The following is a 17,490-nucleotide window of genomic DNA, read 5'->3' as shown; positions in this document are numbered from 1 at the left end:
TTTGTAGGTTCTATATTCATGGGATTCTAGAGTACACCAAAATAAGAAATCACATTCCATACATATTACTCAAATTGAGTACTAATATTGTTCATGAATGATGATACGGTTCTCAAGCTAACTCTTATGTTTTTTTCTTGCCTGGTTTTTTTTTTTCATATTAATACTCTTATTTTGATCCCAATCTAAAATTAAGATGGATATAGGGTGGTTTGAAGTAAATATTTGATATTTGAACTCTCAGAAAGAGATGCCAAGTTGACAATCCTATATACCACATACACATGATAAGCTATGAGAGTTCTATTAAATAAATGCTTCTTTGACTCTCTGAAAGGCATTTGGAAACTGTAGGAATGATGAATCAAGTTTGGTAGCCAATTGGCATTTAGTGCCTCCATTGTGCTTTTTTTAAGTATTGATTTTTTTGTCCAACTTTTCCCGCTTAGTTACTTTAAAGAAATGTAGATTATTGGATGAATTTGTTATTTTATTATTTTTTCTACTATTGTTGTTTATATGATATATTATCTTGTTTGTTTACTTGGCTTTTAGTCTGAAACATCTGTCCTCCATTTGACACAAAATTGGGACTTATAATGTTTTGATTGCAAGTAATATTTATGACACAACAAAGTTTCAACACTTAAAGGCTCAGGTTTATTTTTTGACTATTTTGGTAGCCAATGACTGATGGCAACTGATAACAACTGATGACAACTGGGAGATCCTGAGACCTGCATATCACATTTGTTGCTCATGTTGTGCTTCCTTGCGATTGTGAGGTATATCTGTTGAGAAGTGTTGAATAACCCGTAAATCTAAGCCTGCCTTTAGAAATCCAACATTAGATCAGAAAGTTTTCAAGTAAAATTTTGCAAACTATGCATAATATTAGGTAGATGGTTTCTTATTTATTTCTGCCTTGATTTAGCTCTTGTTAACTGACTACAATTTGGGCTGTATGTATTTTTCATATTTAAGATTTATTCTAAAAGATGAGGCTTATGAAGATGGACAACGCCATACAGTGTGCCATGATTTCGGAGGGATCTTTAACGTGTACAGCCTGTAGCACACAGGGTATTATCTTGACCTATGCCGGGATTGGACACTGAACCTTTAGATTAGCTATACTTCTTGGAGCCTGAAATTTGTAATGACATTATTATTATCTTAAAGATTTATTGTAAGGTTGTCTTAAAGGGATTGTTAAGAGATTCTCTAGTCTTTTTATGAGTATTAGCTACATTTATAGCTTCCATTTTTACCATTTTGATTTTCCATTTGACAACTGGGGACCTGTGGTTCTAGAAAACCTTGACTAAACTTGATGTCATTATTGCATAAACTTTATTTGGTTCAAATAAAATTTGTGATAGTGACATCATAATCTAGTCATGAACCAAACAAGTCTGACAGGAAATTGGATTGGTGCAATTAGAAGCTATAATTATACCCAATACACATACAAAAACTAGAAAAATCTCTTTACAATCCCTTTAAATATCAGTGTTTGTAAGGGAGTCTGAATTAATAAGGGTTATATGTGGGTGCCTGAATTATCAGGGATATCATGACCTTCATTATTACTATTATCTTTATAAATTATGTGATCTTAATATATATTCTATAATAAATTTATATATTCATGTTAAACTAATGTATTTTTATTGGTCTATATAAGGGTATTAACAGTAAGATATTTATGCATATTCCAAGAATAAAAAACAACTCTCTGATGGTATATCATGATAACTACCATATATCAAGATAATTCTGTATTTTTTTGTTTCCTAATGGTCTTACAAATCATGAATGGCAAGCGGAATCATCTTCAGAAATAAAATGAAACAAAACATAACGTATTGATTTCACTTTTGAATTACAACAGTGTCCTCTTATATACCTCTGTATCTTATCTTATCTACAAGTTATATTGATGTATAACTGAACTGGTGGATATGTCTCTGTATCTAATCTATAAGATAATTAATATTGATTATCATTATAGATATAGATACTTTCTTATGGTAAGTAAATCATATATTTATTTTTGCACATTTTGAAGTCCAAATGTATGTATTATAATCATTTCATTGCATTTAAATGCAAAATTGATTTTATTGATTTTATCTAGAACACTGAAACCATAATATATAACTTGAGAGGCCTAATACTTAAAACATCAGAAATTTGAAGTGATTGTAAAGAGATTTTCTAAACTTTTGATATGTATCAGGAAAAATGATATTGTCAATTTGCACCATTTTAAGTCAGACCTCTTGGTTTTCTTGGTCAAACATATTATTGTAGACCATCTAAATTTTCTCTTAAGATAAAAAAAATTTCGAATGGTTTATTTTTTTCAGATCATTGAAATATTAAAATGGTGAAAAGGAAATTAGGAAGCATTCGAACAGGAAATGAGAAGGAAAGTGACTTCAACAATTCTCCACCGAAACCTCTTTTCCCATCAATTCCAATGGTCATACTCTTGTTGGTTGTTGGTGTTATATTTGGTTATGTGTTTCATTCAGAAATTTCCAAAGTTGTAAATGCTGTCTCAGAAATAAAAATATCATTTTCACAAAGTCCTAAAATTGTCAAAGAGGTGAAAGAGCAGAATAAAGTGGAAAATGAAGAAGAACATGTATTTGAAAATGCAAAATATGCCAAAAATTATGAAAATTTTGAAAATGACCCTTACGATGCAGAATTGCAAAAATTAAAAGAAAAATATAAAATATTGGAACAAAATCAAGAACATTCTCAAAATCAGGAACAAAGTAACATAAAGACAGAAAAAGTTGAAGAAATTATTTTTGAAGATGATGATGATATAACTGAAGAAGAGTATATGAGAATTCGTCGTGAAGCAGGCGTCTTGAAAAAGGAAGAGACCTCCAACAAGAAGCGAAAACCAGAATTAAAGAAAGTGGAGCGGAATGAAGATTTGATGGAATCAGAAATTGAAGAATTAGACATGAATCATGATTCAGATGAAGAACAATCTGTTGACAATGATGTTGGAAATAGCAAAGAATCACCTGAAACCCAAAAAGAACATGATTTTGATGATGAAACATCAAAATCTATTTCTGATAACAATTTTAATGATTCTCAAACACGAAAAACAATTTCCAAAGGTGATTCTGAAGACAATTCAAAAACCTTTGTATCAGGAAGAGAAATTTCTGCCAAAGATATCGCAGATGAATCTGTAACAGTTGAAGATGTTGACATTGAAGGTGAAAATGACAAGAATTCTGAGATTAAACATGTAACTTTTGACAGTTTGGACGCTCGTGAAGGTTGGACTGTATCTGGGGATGAAAATATCATCAAATTTGGTGGCAGAAACAGCAAAAAATATGTCAATTTGAAAGTTGATCAGGACTCTATGAAAAACAAGGGAAAATCAGAATCAGCTAAAAATAAGGTCAATCAAGACAGTATTAAGAACAAGGCTACCAATAAGCAAAATTCTGTTAATGCAAAATTAAAGAAAGAAACAGATTCAAAGACTGCTAACAATAATGATAAATCAAAATCCAGATCCAAACATGAAAATTTGAAGGAGAAGCAAAAACAAAAAGATGGAGTACAAGATACATCTTCAGAGTCTTTAAAAAATGACCCCAACTTACCAGATGAGATCAAGAATTTTAAGGCAACCTTTCAGAAGACTCTGACCCCTAAAAAAACTTTCATTGATGGGCGTCGGGTGCCAGCTGTAGAATTATTACCACAGAAAGAAACAAACAGCAGTGTCAAGTAAGTCTAACATTGGTCATATTTTAACACATTTCTTACCTATTGTTTAGAATTCATACTTTTCTGAAACTGAAATGAGATTTGTAGATTGTTTGATATTCAATTCAATTATAACTTTTTTTTAGAGTATATCTATTTGATGAGTTTCTATCTGAAGAAGAAGCAGATGGATTGATCAAAGCTCATGACGCCCACGTTAAACAAGCTTCTCAGAATCCCCCTATTCTATGTTTTGACAGTGTTAATACTCTTCAAAAACATCTTAAAGATGCTAAGAAAAAAATCAGAATATCACCCAAAGATTTTACTGAAGGTACATGTATGTTGAAAAAGTTTAAATTTCTGCTTTTTTCTGAAATTTTAATTTTCAAAAACCATTTCAATATCCAGAAAGCATTTTAATTCTATAAAACTATTTAAACCTGATACAATATTAATATAGAAAATGTTTGAAATTTTTTTATACTGTTTCACTGCTCTAATATCATTTCATTTGGTTCTCATCGTTTTCAGATTTCTGAAAAGTTTTGGACCTCCATGGATTTAAAAAATCTCTAAAAAAATTGGAATCTGAAGACTATTTTCTATTTGCAGGAACAACTTGTGTCAATCAGACATTTTCTGCCAAATTAAAGAAATGGTTGCATGGTAATTGGAGTTACAGTACAGCTTTTTATCCTGGAGAGAGTCGTTTTTCTTCTATTCTAGCCTTTCGAATAAACAACGCCATGGGTTTGAAACCCTCTCATGGTGGAAAATTTCAACTGACATCTTATCCTATTGGTAAAGGTCAGTAGCCAGAAACTACTCATAGTGTTTAGCTATGTGAACTCTCTAAAGATAAGAAATTGACAAATACAGTGCAGAGAAGGAATAGGACTTAGAAGGAATAGGAAGTGGACTATTTATGATAAATTATGCCAATTCTGTTTTCATGGCTACGGCTGGACAAGACTAATGTCATAGACTTTGTTGCAACCTCATAAATAATAATCTAGGGTAAAATGAAAGATTTTTCTTGCAGCATATAAAACACATACAGACTGTAATGTAGGGAGTATTGATAAACGAGATAGAATGGCGTCTGTTTTAATCTACCTTAATACAGTTAAAGATGGCGGCAAAACAGAGTTTCCAGGTTGGTTAATTAGTTTGTGAGAAGTATGCTGTTTATATATTATTTCATATTTATTAACATCATTAAAGGAATATTATCTTTCCACTCTCCACTGATGAATGGATACTTTTATTTCGCCAAGTTTAAGAATTAAATTTTGTTGTTTTTGGATATTTTATGACTTATAACAAATATCACTGTATAGATCTAGGAATCTGGGTGAAACCAAGGAAAGGTCGAGCGTTGCTATGGAATAATATGAACAGTGATGGAGTCTGTGAAGAAACATCACGGCACGAAGCTGCTGTTGTTAAAAAGGGACAAAAATATATTCTCATTAGATGGTAAGTTCTGTCCTATATTTCTGCACCAGTTTGCCATCTAAAAATGACCACACTCTGCCAGGACAGCTGTCTTAAGAGATGGATTTAAAACTGAAAAGCAATATATAAAGCTTCATTTTAGGAGCTTATTTGTCTTTAGATTTTTTCATTTTTTTTTTCATTACAGGTATTATTATCAGAATTTCTATTCCTTGGGAAAACGACCAGAGGAACCAAACCTACCAAAAAGAAAAGAAGGACAGCCAAGAGTATCATGTGATGAATATAATAATGGAAGTTGTCGCTGGTATGATGAATGGGGCTATGATCATTTACTAGATTATCAACAACAAAAACTTACGCTTATTTAAATTAATGTTTCTTTATTTACACCCTGTTTCCATAGTAGGGGCAATAGAATTGTCAGGTCATATAGTAAATTCTTGGGGGAATTGCTGGAGGGGGTCAGCCTTATTTATCAGGAGTTTATCCATTGTCCCCCCGTCCTTGCCCTCCTCACCCCTCCTATTGAAGAAACACCATTGAGGCCAATGCCAAAAAGGATTACCGGTACCCTTAAAGGACCCACTTCATGATCTTATATTGTAAGTGGAACCAAAGCTTTCTAGCCTCAGCCTTGGTGCTATTTTTAGACTTGTCTCTATTACTTTGAAACATGCAGTTTTTCATGGTTTTCATTAATAAAGTTAGCTAATACTGTTACAGTGAGTTGATTAAGGACTAGGTGCTACTGTATTGATGGAATGGAGCTTTTTCTAAATCAGCTTTCTTTTTAAGGGTCTAAGGGAAACAACTCTTTTTAATAGTTTTAGTAACCACATAAATTCCAGACTTTGAAGCAACATTAGAAGTTAACATGAAGAAAACATGAAATAACCGGTTGATTTCGTTACTTTTGCTGCAAAATTTTATTGAAATTTTTGCAAAAAAGAAAGTACGAAACTGTCTGTGATTGACAGTCGAGCAAGTGCCCGCTCCGTATTATTCAATATGGCGGCTGGTTGCGCTTGGAAACTACGACGCTCTTTTCAATTTAATAAATAATAAATTATTTTAAATCATAGTAAGTGCCTCTTTGTTAAAATTTAGCTGCCTAGTTAGTTGCGAAATAATGGAACAATCTAATCTTTATAGATAAATTTAACTGACAAGACAGCAGCATTTTGAAGAAATCTAAAATTTTATTGTAGATGCAAATGATGCACAAGGCAAATAAAAAATAATGTCATTCCGTTACGAGCATTCTAGACTGTGTAGTGAAGACAGTTAACTTTGCATTATTGACTGAATGTGTAGATAGAAAGCACTTACATTGTCATGATTTCAGTTTCCCCACCAAAAGTAAAAAAAAATAGTAAAGTTTGCAAGGTCTCCGATTGTCCAATGTAAGCAGAGAAGGAGAAGACCAGCCTAGTCTGATGCAAAAAGTGTGGGTGGAGACTAGACAGGTGACAGGTGAATTTATCAAATTTCTTTTAGGACTTTTATAGACTGATTATCTGATCTCTTATTCGTTTGAAAATTGAGCTTGGCAATGCAAACATTTAAACATCCAAGAAGACCCCTTTAATGATGTAATGTCACGGATGGGCCTAGGCTATTTACTAACACTATTACCCATTAAATGCCTAGCCATAAGTCAAGTCAACCCTTCCCTTACAAAACTTTTATGTATTTTTCAGACATAAATACTCAAGAAATATTGTTTGAAAACCCCTGATATAACATTCATCATGGCAGAACCAACATCAGAAGAACAGCATCAAATCACCATGATGGCGAGAAATGCCATGAGTTTTTTTGAACGCTTTGACAATTATGATTGTCAGGAACTTTTAGCATATTCCTCCTCTCATTGGATGTTATCAACAGATGAATTTAAATTTCCCACAGACCCGCCAGTAGGATTAATAAGTAACGTGAATCAAGCAAACTCTGATAAATGTGTTTTGTTGATGCCTGTTGACGAAACTGTGACTCCTTTCGACTATCGAGAAATTCATCAAGTAATGAGGGAGCTTCTTTATGGAATTTATGTTGTAAATCAGACTCCTACGTTGTCATTGGAGACGAACAATGATCAAAGCACAACGTGTCAATTGTCTCCAGCATACCTCGATACTAAAATTGGACAAACCATGATCAGTGTGGACTATATGATGAAAGGGATGTGGCATGGAGCCTATCTACCTAAAGATAAGCGAATCAAATTCTCAGAGCGATGGCGTATGAATCTTGACGTAAATGCTCATGGGAAAGCTGAAACAAAGAAATCTCTAATGACAGAATTCAAAAGTGCTGGTAGGTAACATTTTATAATCCTTGTTTATTTTTGGGAATCTTAAAAGGAAATCTAGTGACCAAGTGAATCACTTTTTTTCCGTCTTCTTTCCCCTGTCAGGAACTTGAATCCAATGATCTTACATGGAAATTCATAAACTTAAACCCTGCTGTGCACATCTCTTGACTAATTTACATTACATGGTATTTTTCAGGTTTAATAGATATAACAACTGATCCAGATTACACTAATATTTACGACAGAATACCTCCAGATTTACCAGGTGACACAGACATGGAACAGGAACGGAAATTCTTTATGGCACATGTAGAGGATTTGAGCATGAAAATAGCGTTTCATCAAAATGATGTGGATTTTTATAAAAACATGTATTTGGTGGATTCTGATTGGATTGTTTCAAGTATTGTTAGATTATTGGACAATCGCATCGATAATTCAGGCTACGAACGTTTAAAAACCAGACTTCAGATGCATGAAGAAATCATTAAGTCATATTTGCCAAATAAAACAGAAGTAAGACGTAATATTGAGTTGCTGAAGCTGGTTAGTTTTCTGACGCCATTTTTAGTTGGAATGAGAAAAAAGATGAAGATTCCTGATATTAATCGCTTATTACCTCCCCTTTCAGGTAACAAATATTTTATTATTCGAATTTTAATGACGCAATTTAAAAATGATGTGGGCCTAGCTTTTTTCAAATGTCCATTTATGTCAGTTTATTCAGGCTTACTGTGTCTAAATTCACTATGAAAATTGCTTTGTTTTTTTTTTGTATTTTCATTTTTTGATATGGCAATTTTATTTTGATTAATGCCAGTGGAACTTGTTTATTGTTTTCACCCTTTTGTGTTATATATCATTTTGGTATTTATCTTTCCTTAAACCTCATTAAATATTATATTATGATTTTTCAGCTGAAGAATGTCGTACTGAAAGAGAGTTACCACCCCTTATTCTGGGCTCAGATTTCAAATGTCCTAATTTTGAGTTTGGTGAACAGTATTTTAACTTGCATGGAGGTGAGAATTTTGGACAATTTGTATCTGTGTTGAGACTATAACCGAATGGGAGAACGAATTTGATTGGATGTGACTTAATTGCATGACAAATGAAATTAATTGAAACAAAATTTTGCAAGTGATTCAAGGGATTAACAATATATATGACTATTTTATAACCTGATTTCTAATCTGTTGAAATTGAAAACGGACAAAGTATTCACCTATTTGCACTCTTTTTCCAGGTATTGTTATCGATTTGGAGACCAATGAAATGAATCAGTTGAACAACCAGTTTATTGAAGCCTATCCTACTTTACATGATGATTCAGTCAAATATTTGAATAAGATGCTAGACCCTGATGCACAACTACAAGAACATTATGCAATTCCAATACAGGAGATTGATGGCAAAAAGTAAGTGGAGCATGGGTAGCCATTTTAATTGTTGTCTGCTAGGTTGTTAGAAGCAAATTGGGTTGTGGTGAGCTAGGCTTAAAGGAAAAGTTTTCAACTAGGCATCCCTTTCAGAGAGTCTTCATATCCAAGGTTTATTAGGTTCAATTTATTCGCTACATAATTTGCACCAAGCTTCTACATCCCTTGCACCAATGTTTGAAATTTTGTACTATATTCTTTTCAGATACTATGTGATTATGTTAGAATTTGAGACCTACTATGCTGCTATGCCCCAGAAACCATTGTGGATACGAGCCTTCCATGAGGAGGTTCAGGCCCTCAAACCTAAAAAACTACCGATACATGAGATCCCTCTACATGAACAGTTCAAGAAATACTTTGGTTTTAAAAAAGCCATTAAATATAAGGTAAGTGAAGAACAACTTCAGATAAAAATTTGCTAAAATCAGAGTAAAAAGTGGAATCTTGAACTATTTGTTGTAAATTTTAATTTACAATAGACTGATGCCCTGTGTGCTCACAAAAGTTGGAGATCAAAATAGAGTAGACTGCCTCCATTGGAGAAAAAATTCCCTCATTGAACACTAGATGACATCTGTCTGCCTGACATTTCATAAGCCAAATCTCTAGCAGTTAAATAAAACTCCAACTCATTTCATCAGTAAAAGTTTAAATACTACCATGTACTACCATAACACAATCAATATGAAGGAGTAAAGTAGGACATGTTACTATTTTTTCAATCATTATTATTTTACAATTGCAGACGCCACAAAATGGACTTAAAGCTGCAGCCCAGAGAGGATTGGTCGCCATGTTTCAAGCCTTGTGTCGTAAGATGCCAGCTTCACGTCTGGGTAAACAAGATGAACATGGTTTATCCTACCTCCATTATGCAGCCATGCACAATCGCCCCCAGATTATAGCTGTTCTCTTGATGCAGTCTATGGATGTAAACGTCCGCAGAAATCATATAGTTGGAAACGGTAGGTTTATTTTTGTTGAGTCTAAAAATTTGTGATTTTGAGTGCTACTAATGGCTATATTATTTTATAATTGGAATATACTCATATTTTCAGATTTTTGGTTTCCACGTCCAAACATTTGACCCATTTGAGCGCTGTTGCAATAATGAGCATTTTAGGTGTTCCTAGTGTTCAAAAATGCTCTTTTTTAAACTTCTTCTTATGGCAGACCTGATATCACTCTACGACTGGCTTTGTCATAATGCTTTGACATCAGATCAGCTTGTTTGGAAATTTGGACTTGAAACATAAGAATATGTTTCAACTACTCTATGGGAAATTTTTCACTTTTAATAAATTATCTCTTACTATTTTGTCTATTAGAAATCATAGAGGATCCTTACGGTAAACTTTCATTCTTGGCAGGAATGGTCACTTAGTAGATTTAGAATTTTTGAAACAATATTCAATTTCATGTATATTCACAAATATCTTATCACAAAATGGCACGAAAGCATGAAATTTCCTTAAAAAAATTCCCCCCGAATATTTTTTCTACCAGATGATCAATTTCATCTAAATGACTCATTTTAAGTTAAAATCTAGCACTTGGCTCAATAGCCAACTGGACAAGTATTCCACTAAAAATGATTCACTTCACATCTCAGTCAATTTAAGATCTAAAATATCTCCCCTTTTGTCATAAGTGTGACATCCTACAAAAATTGATAAGATTTTTTAAGAAACAGAAGTCGGTTCTTACTGGCTTATTAAACCAGCATGCACAAACTTTATAGTATCATTTGGTATTTAGTCTTAACAAAGCTTGCAGATATTGTCCAAATCATCAAGTATTCAATTGATTTCAGGTCCAACTGGTTTGCATATGGCTGCCAGATGTGGATCTTTAGATGCTGTTGCCTGTCTGCTCGCTAACTTTGCTAACGTTCTGGCCACAGACCAAGATGGCTGGGCTCCTGTCCATCATGCAGCATTCTTCAACCATCAAGACATCTTGACGTTGATGATACGGAAAAACTCTGGCTTGATGGAACTCGCCACTAAAAATGAGTAAGTTTTAAAAATATTGCTTGTTGTGTTGAATTCAGGCTTGATCCCTGCAGAGATTGATATGACACCTTCAGATTTATAAAACTAGTTTGAAGGTATGAAAAGCTGACATGGAAGAAGTGTCCAGTCGTTCAGATGGAACAAGACATGGAGGGGCAGTGTGCTACATGGTGTGTTTGTTAAAGGTTCCTGGAGCGTTTGAAAAATATCTTCATCTCTCGTAACTGTGGCATCCAAAATGTCCTACTACTGTATATGATACCTGAATTATCTTTCAGTGCCAAGTCCTCACCACTTCTTCTAGCAGCAAGCTCTGGTGCTCTGCAATCATTGAAGTGTTTAATTAAATTGGAAGCTGACATAACAAAGGTTGATAACGAAGAAAATAATATGGTTAACTTGGCAGCATTGCGTTTTCATACCAATATTCTGGAATATCTCATAGAGTGGAATAATCCTGATATTCCAGTTTGGAAAATTTTAGTTGGTGAGTTGACTTTATAATTATTTCCATTTGGAACTTAAAAGACAATTCTCATGGAAATATAATTTTGAATTGAAGTAAGGATAACTGACTAAAAAAACAAAAAGTATCATATGTTTGTGTTTAAAGCTGTGTCATAGATTCACTGTAAAGTTTATTTACAGACATGTTAAAAGATGATAATATGACAAAACAAGATGCTGGAGTAAAATGTCTAGAAGTTTTATCAACTTGTAAACCAAATTACTGGAGATCTATTCTGGATGCAGGTTGGTCTATATTTAACTTTCGGCAGTTCAGGTAACTCAGTGACTAGATGCTGAAGGGAGTTGCAGTTTCAGAGTTATATGCTTGCTCTGTTACATCAGAAGTACAGGGCTCTATCCAAGCAAAGGACAAATTAATTTGTTAATTTCTGAGGATTTTTCAACAAGGTTCTTCTCAATGACGATTTTTGAAAGGTTTTCAAGGAGGCCTCACCTGCCTCATATGTAATAATGCCTCAAAATGAGATTTCACAACAATATAGGCTAGTGGGCGCTGACAGCAGTTCATTCAAAGACTGTCTTTAGAAAGGTTGTAGGACTTGTTTTATTGAATTTTCATATTTGTCTTTACATATTTTGATGTGATATTGTAATTTCATATTTTGACAGATGGAATACCAGCACTAGTGAATCTACTAAATACAGAAAATGAAGAAATCCAAACTGTAACAGCTTCAGTTATTTGTAACATCTCAGAAAACCATGAAATACGATTTGCATTAACAAGATGTGATGCTGGCCCAATACTCATCAAACTATTAGAATCACCAAATGATGACATCCAATCACGAGCAGCCATTGTTTTATCAGATCTTGCCAGTGTTGAGGGAAATCAGGACCATTTGGCTAAGAATGGAGCCATAGCACCTCTTGTTCAGTTGTTGGAATCAGAACTAGAAGATGTGTTAGTGAACACTGTGAACGCTATCCGTGTTATGTGTGTTAATAATAGGGAGAACCAGAATGCTGTTGCTAGTAGTGGTGGTATTGAACCACTTGTAGAATTCTTGACTGTTAACTCAGGTAGGTCGATGTAACTTGATGTTATTCTTTCTAATGTTTGTTGCAGACATCAAGCAGTCTTTACAGACTATTAAATTGAATATTCTTCTATCAAAATATTGATGTTTATGTACTGACTTTGCTATATTTAGATATTCTACAAGCTGCTACTTCTGCTGCACTATCAGCAGTGACAGCTGGCAACAAGGAAATTCAAGATGCCATTATGGCAGAGGGTGCTATCAAGTAAGCGACTTTATAGATTGTAAACCTATTGCTCTCTGTAGTCAAAAGCCCTGGCTGAGGTTTCAGAAATTGGAAGGCTTTGAGGGATGATTCCAGGATGATTTCAAAAGCACATGCCCTTGAAACAGGACAAGTTTTTCTTCCTTACCAATGCATTGGTTAAGAGATGACTGCTGGTTCAACTTATGAATCAGACATTTTTATTTTGCCTTAGAGCATATTCAGGATCATATTTACAACTGTGTTCTTGACAACTCTTAAGGCCAGAGTTCAATCCACAAAACACAAGAACTTTATAGGATATCGTCTTGGTGTAATGACCAATAGCCCCTCTAATATTCGTAATTTTGTTTCAGACATATAGTGGATCGAATAAAATCAAGTCGTAATGTGACAGTTCAGGTTAAAGCAGCAAGTGCTCTAGAGGCTTTGGCTGAAAAAAATCCTGAAATACAAATAGCTTTCTTAGATCTTGATGCTCCTAAAGCTTTAATTAAACTCTTGAAGGTATGTGTTGATCTTTAAAGGACAAACATCCAGTAAAAGTATGACCTAAAGCATTCTGAATTTGGGCCCAAACATATATGCAATTCCATGTATCTGTTTTTATCGTTTCATAACCCTTTTAGTGAGTTACCAAAACATCTGGAGCATACACATCATAGTCTCAATCATAAACCCTGTAAATATGGGTAGGCTACAGCCTCTATATAAAATGTCAAAGTTGGTAATATGCAGACACCATAATTTCAAAATATAAATTTGTATATTTTTTCTAGAATATCAATGTTGAGGTTCGTGAACAAGGTGCATGTTCTTTATGGTCTCTAGCAGGCTATAAATATACTCAACAGAAATATATAGCAGAACGTACTGGTATCCAGAATATTATACAGATGTTACTAGAACCTACAGAAAAACTTCTATATGTTGGTTAGTTCTTTATTATACTTCATATAATTATAGCAAGTTCTCTGAAGCAAAGGTTGTGGAATCGGAAATTGTCTATTACCCTTTGATTTTGAATTATAGCAACTTATAACCTTAGAAGATTACAATCTAACTTACTTCTGACTGCCTCATCACACTATAGCCCGAATCTTCTGGCAGGTAAAAATACAACTATATACTGACTGAGCTACTTCACTGCTCATGCAGAAGTTCTTTCACTGGACCAAATCATTTATTTTTTTTTTTTTTATTGTGCATTTTGAATTTGCATAAGTGAACTTGAGAATTCCCTAATATGTTTTGGCTTAATCATGTTATTGTCATTTTCATAATTTGTAGGTTGTATGACGGCAATAGCTATGGGTCGAGAAAATATTGAAAACCAGAATAAACTTTCTGATGCAGACGCTTTCCAACAATTAGTTCGTTTACTACGATCTAAAAATCAGAAAACTTCACGTAGAGTTTTATTAATGGTGATTAAAACATTAGGCATTCTCTGTGTAGGTGGGTACTAGATAAAGTTTGACCTTCATCTTGTCATTCATTTGTAAGCTGAAATACTTTTTGGGTTTCCTATCCATTGAATCATGTAGTTGTGAGTGTCTCATTGGTCTGGTAGTCCTTGCGGCAACAGACTGTTCTTATTAAAGATTTCCTCGAAATGCTGCTTTTCCATATTGCACACTGCATGACATAGCCCATCAATAAAATTACAATTAAATAAAGCAGACAAGATGTAAAACTCCACTCCCTTCCCTTGATTCTAGGTGTAGCCTATAGAAATAATAAAGTAACACAGAGAAAAATTGCAGAGGAGGGTGGAATACCTATTCTGGTAGAAAAACTTGCAGAACATCCCAGCCAAGAAATTCAAGTAGAGGTGGCCATCACTCTTGCCTGTGTCGTACTTAGTAACCATAGTAACCAGGAAAAACTACAAGAAGAACCTGACTTTAACTTTGACTCCTTACTGGGGTTGTTAAAGTCTCGGGATGAGGTAAGATTCGTCTGAATATTTACTTGACCAGCTGATAAAGCTTGATTTAATCCATCTGGAGCATTCAATTCTGAGGTTCATCTGCAATGAAATGAAAAGTACCATGTAAAATATGACAATACAATCATCCATGATGTTATTAACATTTCATTGTTTACTTCCAGTGGAGTCATAATTTTTTTTTTTTTCGGGGGAAGGTTTTGATCTAACTGGTGTACTTTATGTACTAACTTGAATATTGTTCTCTTTTCAGGACATCCAATTAAAAGCGGGAACAGCCCTCACTATTTTTGCCTTCAACAATACACCACAACAGTTTGAGATTAGAGAGGCTGGAGGGATCCAGTTTTCACTGTTTGAAAGATTTTTGGAATCCTCTGATGAATTTTATCAATGCTACGCAGCTTTCCAGGTTAGAATTCTTGATTGAAAAGTGAAAACAAAAACAAAATATTTTAATTAACGTGATCTTTACCTGATAGATTGGCTGGGGTAGACTACATGTTTGAGGAAATAGTTGATAGTTTACAAGCAGTAGGCTACCTGAAACAAATTCTTCACGTATGCAACTTTCATCATTAAATAGATTTTCAATACTTTGTATGTTGTTGAAGTTTTTTATGTAAAGACTTTCTGGTAAACATCGTAAATACCACATTTTGCTTTTGACAATTTTCTTTTGAAATATTTCAGATTGTTGTCTTAGCGCGAGTTATCGTCGATCAAGATCAAGTCATGTTAACAGCAAGAGGAGTAACTCTATTAGTGAACAAACTCCATTCTGAGGACCACAATGTCATAGTTTTAGCAGCAAGTCTACTGTCAAGTTTGGCTCATACTCGGGCTGGAATACCAGATGCCATGATCACCACTGGTGCCATCGATCTATTAATAGAACATTTACATTCATCCAATGAACAGGTGCGAAATTCTGTTGCTGTGGCATTGGGATATATGACATTTAACAAAACTGCGTCAAGATTGTTGTTTTCAGCGTGTAGGAATACGCCTGGACTATATCGTCTGCTCATGGAAAATATTGGTCCTGATGCCCGAATTAGTGATGATTTTGTTGCAGATTTTAAACGAGCAAAACATGTTGGGTTACCCTCACAATGGTAAGTTCTGTATCTTTTATTCGAACCAACTTTTTTCTTGTTCTTCCGAAGGTCTAGATAGCATTTGATTATATTCAACAGTGTAGAACCTTGTTTTGTTTTCAATTCTGAAATATAGTTCTTTTCTGTGGCAAAAAAAAAACAAATTTAGATTTTTGACAAAAAATGCTCACGATAGCAGCCATTATACAATGTTATAGAATGTAATTTTCTGTTTTTAGTTTGGAGGTAAATGGAGGTAGACCCCAGACAGCATTTTCAGGTAATTGTAACAAAAAAACTTGAGTTTATCAGTTGAGGGCAGTTATTACTGCCATTTTGACATCAAACATTAGAATATTAATAGTCTGAATGTGATGAAGGTCTGTGAACATTTTTGTTGTATTTCAGTATTTCAAATCTGAAAAGTGTCCCAGGTAGTTGAAAATTGAACTGTCAGTTGGTAAAGTTATTTCCCTAAATTATTTTCAGGTGCAAGACCACATACAACTCAAGCTAGTTCCAGAAGTTACTCAAGATCTACTAATAGAGCTGTCTCAGCCCCTGCTTATGGTCGAAGAATGAAGAAATCCTTATCAGCAAACTTGACAGAGAAGAAAAAAACACCAGATATACGACCTCTAACAGGAATATCACGGACTACATCTCGACAAAATACAGATACATCCGATTTTAAAACTAAACTTAATGCTTGGAAGTAAACTGAAATTAAAAAGAAATGTTTTAGAAAATGCTGTAGGACTTTTGATTTAGCTTTATTTACCAGTCATGTCTGACTAGAGCTCTAGACTGTTATTTTGGTTGTTTTAACAGTCATGTTTATTAGACCTATATGCTGTTTGTCTTTCATTAAATATAACTAGTTCTGTATACCATTTCATATAAAAAAAATGGGCAAAAATTTTATCGATGTGCCAAATGATCTAATAAGATTCCAATTTAGGTTGGCAGGGTAACATCAGGTGTTCTGAAAGTGTAATCGTGGCTTTCCCATTCTCTTATTAATAATTATTGTTGTAGATGCTCAAAATAATTTACATTTGAAGATTTTTACAGTATTTTTTTGTGCTAACGCTCTGTGATATTGTATATTGATTTTGTTTGTCAGTTTTTAAACTGAACTTTGTTAGCTTTTACCACAAGCATTAGAGTTTGGTATTTTACTTCTTCTTCAGCTGATGTTTTACCACTTACAATTATAAGTTACATTTTTGTGTCAATTCAGTATTACAGTATTCTTTCAATCATGAACTAGAGCTTTTGATGTAATTTTATCGTTCCATTCTAGCAAATCAACTGATTCAAATCAGTGTAAAGAATTGTTTTACATTCCTTTTCTAGTTTGAGCTTATGGCAACACCATAAAGTATGCAATGAGTGAAAAATTGATATAAAAATACAGTGTGCAATCTAGATTGTAGTTTTGATATGAATATCCCAGGTACCAGGTTGTTTAGCTCTTCCTCACCATTATTTCGCTGAATTGATAACATACTTTTCAATATAAGGTTTGTCTGAAGATTATCAGTAACCCACAGAAAATATATAAAATTCATATTAAATACTTTCAGGAGAAAGTTTTCTAAGAATATATGGTTTTTAACTAAAATTGTATTTAAAGAATATTGGTAAAAGTAGGGAGAGCTGT

General features: G+C 33.7%; 2 protein-coding genes across 2 annotated transcripts; both read left to right on the top strand.

Moving 5' to 3' along the window:
• Positions 1 to 2,389: 2,389 nt before the first annotated feature.
• On the top strand, positions 2,390 to 5,588 carry LOTGIDRAFT_172228 (hypothetical protein; the record flags this gene model as incomplete). The annotated part of the gene is made up of 6 exons (XM_009048811.1): positions 2,390 to 3,777; positions 3,903 to 4,090; positions 4,372 to 4,566; positions 4,802 to 4,915; positions 5,106 to 5,238; positions 5,405 to 5,588. The coding sequence occupies 6 exons, from the start codon at positions 2,390 to 2,392 to the stop codon at positions 5,586 to 5,588; spliced, it is 2,202 nt and encodes a 733-aa protein (XP_009047059.1).
• Positions 5,589 to 7,097: 1,509 nt separating this feature from the next.
• On the top strand, positions 7,098 to 15,846 carry LOTGIDRAFT_224972 (hypothetical protein; the record flags this gene model as incomplete). Its single annotated transcript, XM_009048810.1, has 17 exons — positions 7,098 to 7,539; positions 7,734 to 8,168; positions 8,455 to 8,559; positions 8,784 to 8,955; positions 9,182 to 9,365; positions 9,725 to 9,944; positions 10,793 to 10,994; positions 11,273 to 11,481; positions 11,643 to 11,747; positions 12,135 to 12,548; positions 12,680 to 12,773; positions 13,130 to 13,280; positions 13,553 to 13,706; positions 14,064 to 14,231; positions 14,495 to 14,724; positions 14,978 to 15,136; positions 15,418 to 15,846. The coding sequence occupies 17 exons, from the start codon at positions 7,098 to 7,100 to the stop codon at positions 15,844 to 15,846; spliced, it is 3,873 nt and encodes a 1,290-aa protein (XP_009047058.1).
• Between the last annotated feature and the right edge of the window lie 1,644 nt (positions 15,847 to 17,490).

The sequence above is a fragment of the Lottia gigantea genome (assembly GCF_000327385.1).
Source record: "Lottia gigantea unplaced genomic scaffold LOTGIsca_129, whole genome shotgun sequence".
Classification (NCBI taxonomy): Eukaryota; Metazoa; Mollusca; class Gastropoda; family Lottiidae; genus Lottia; species Lottia gigantea.
This window is presented reverse-complemented; position numbering and strand designations above follow the sequence as displayed.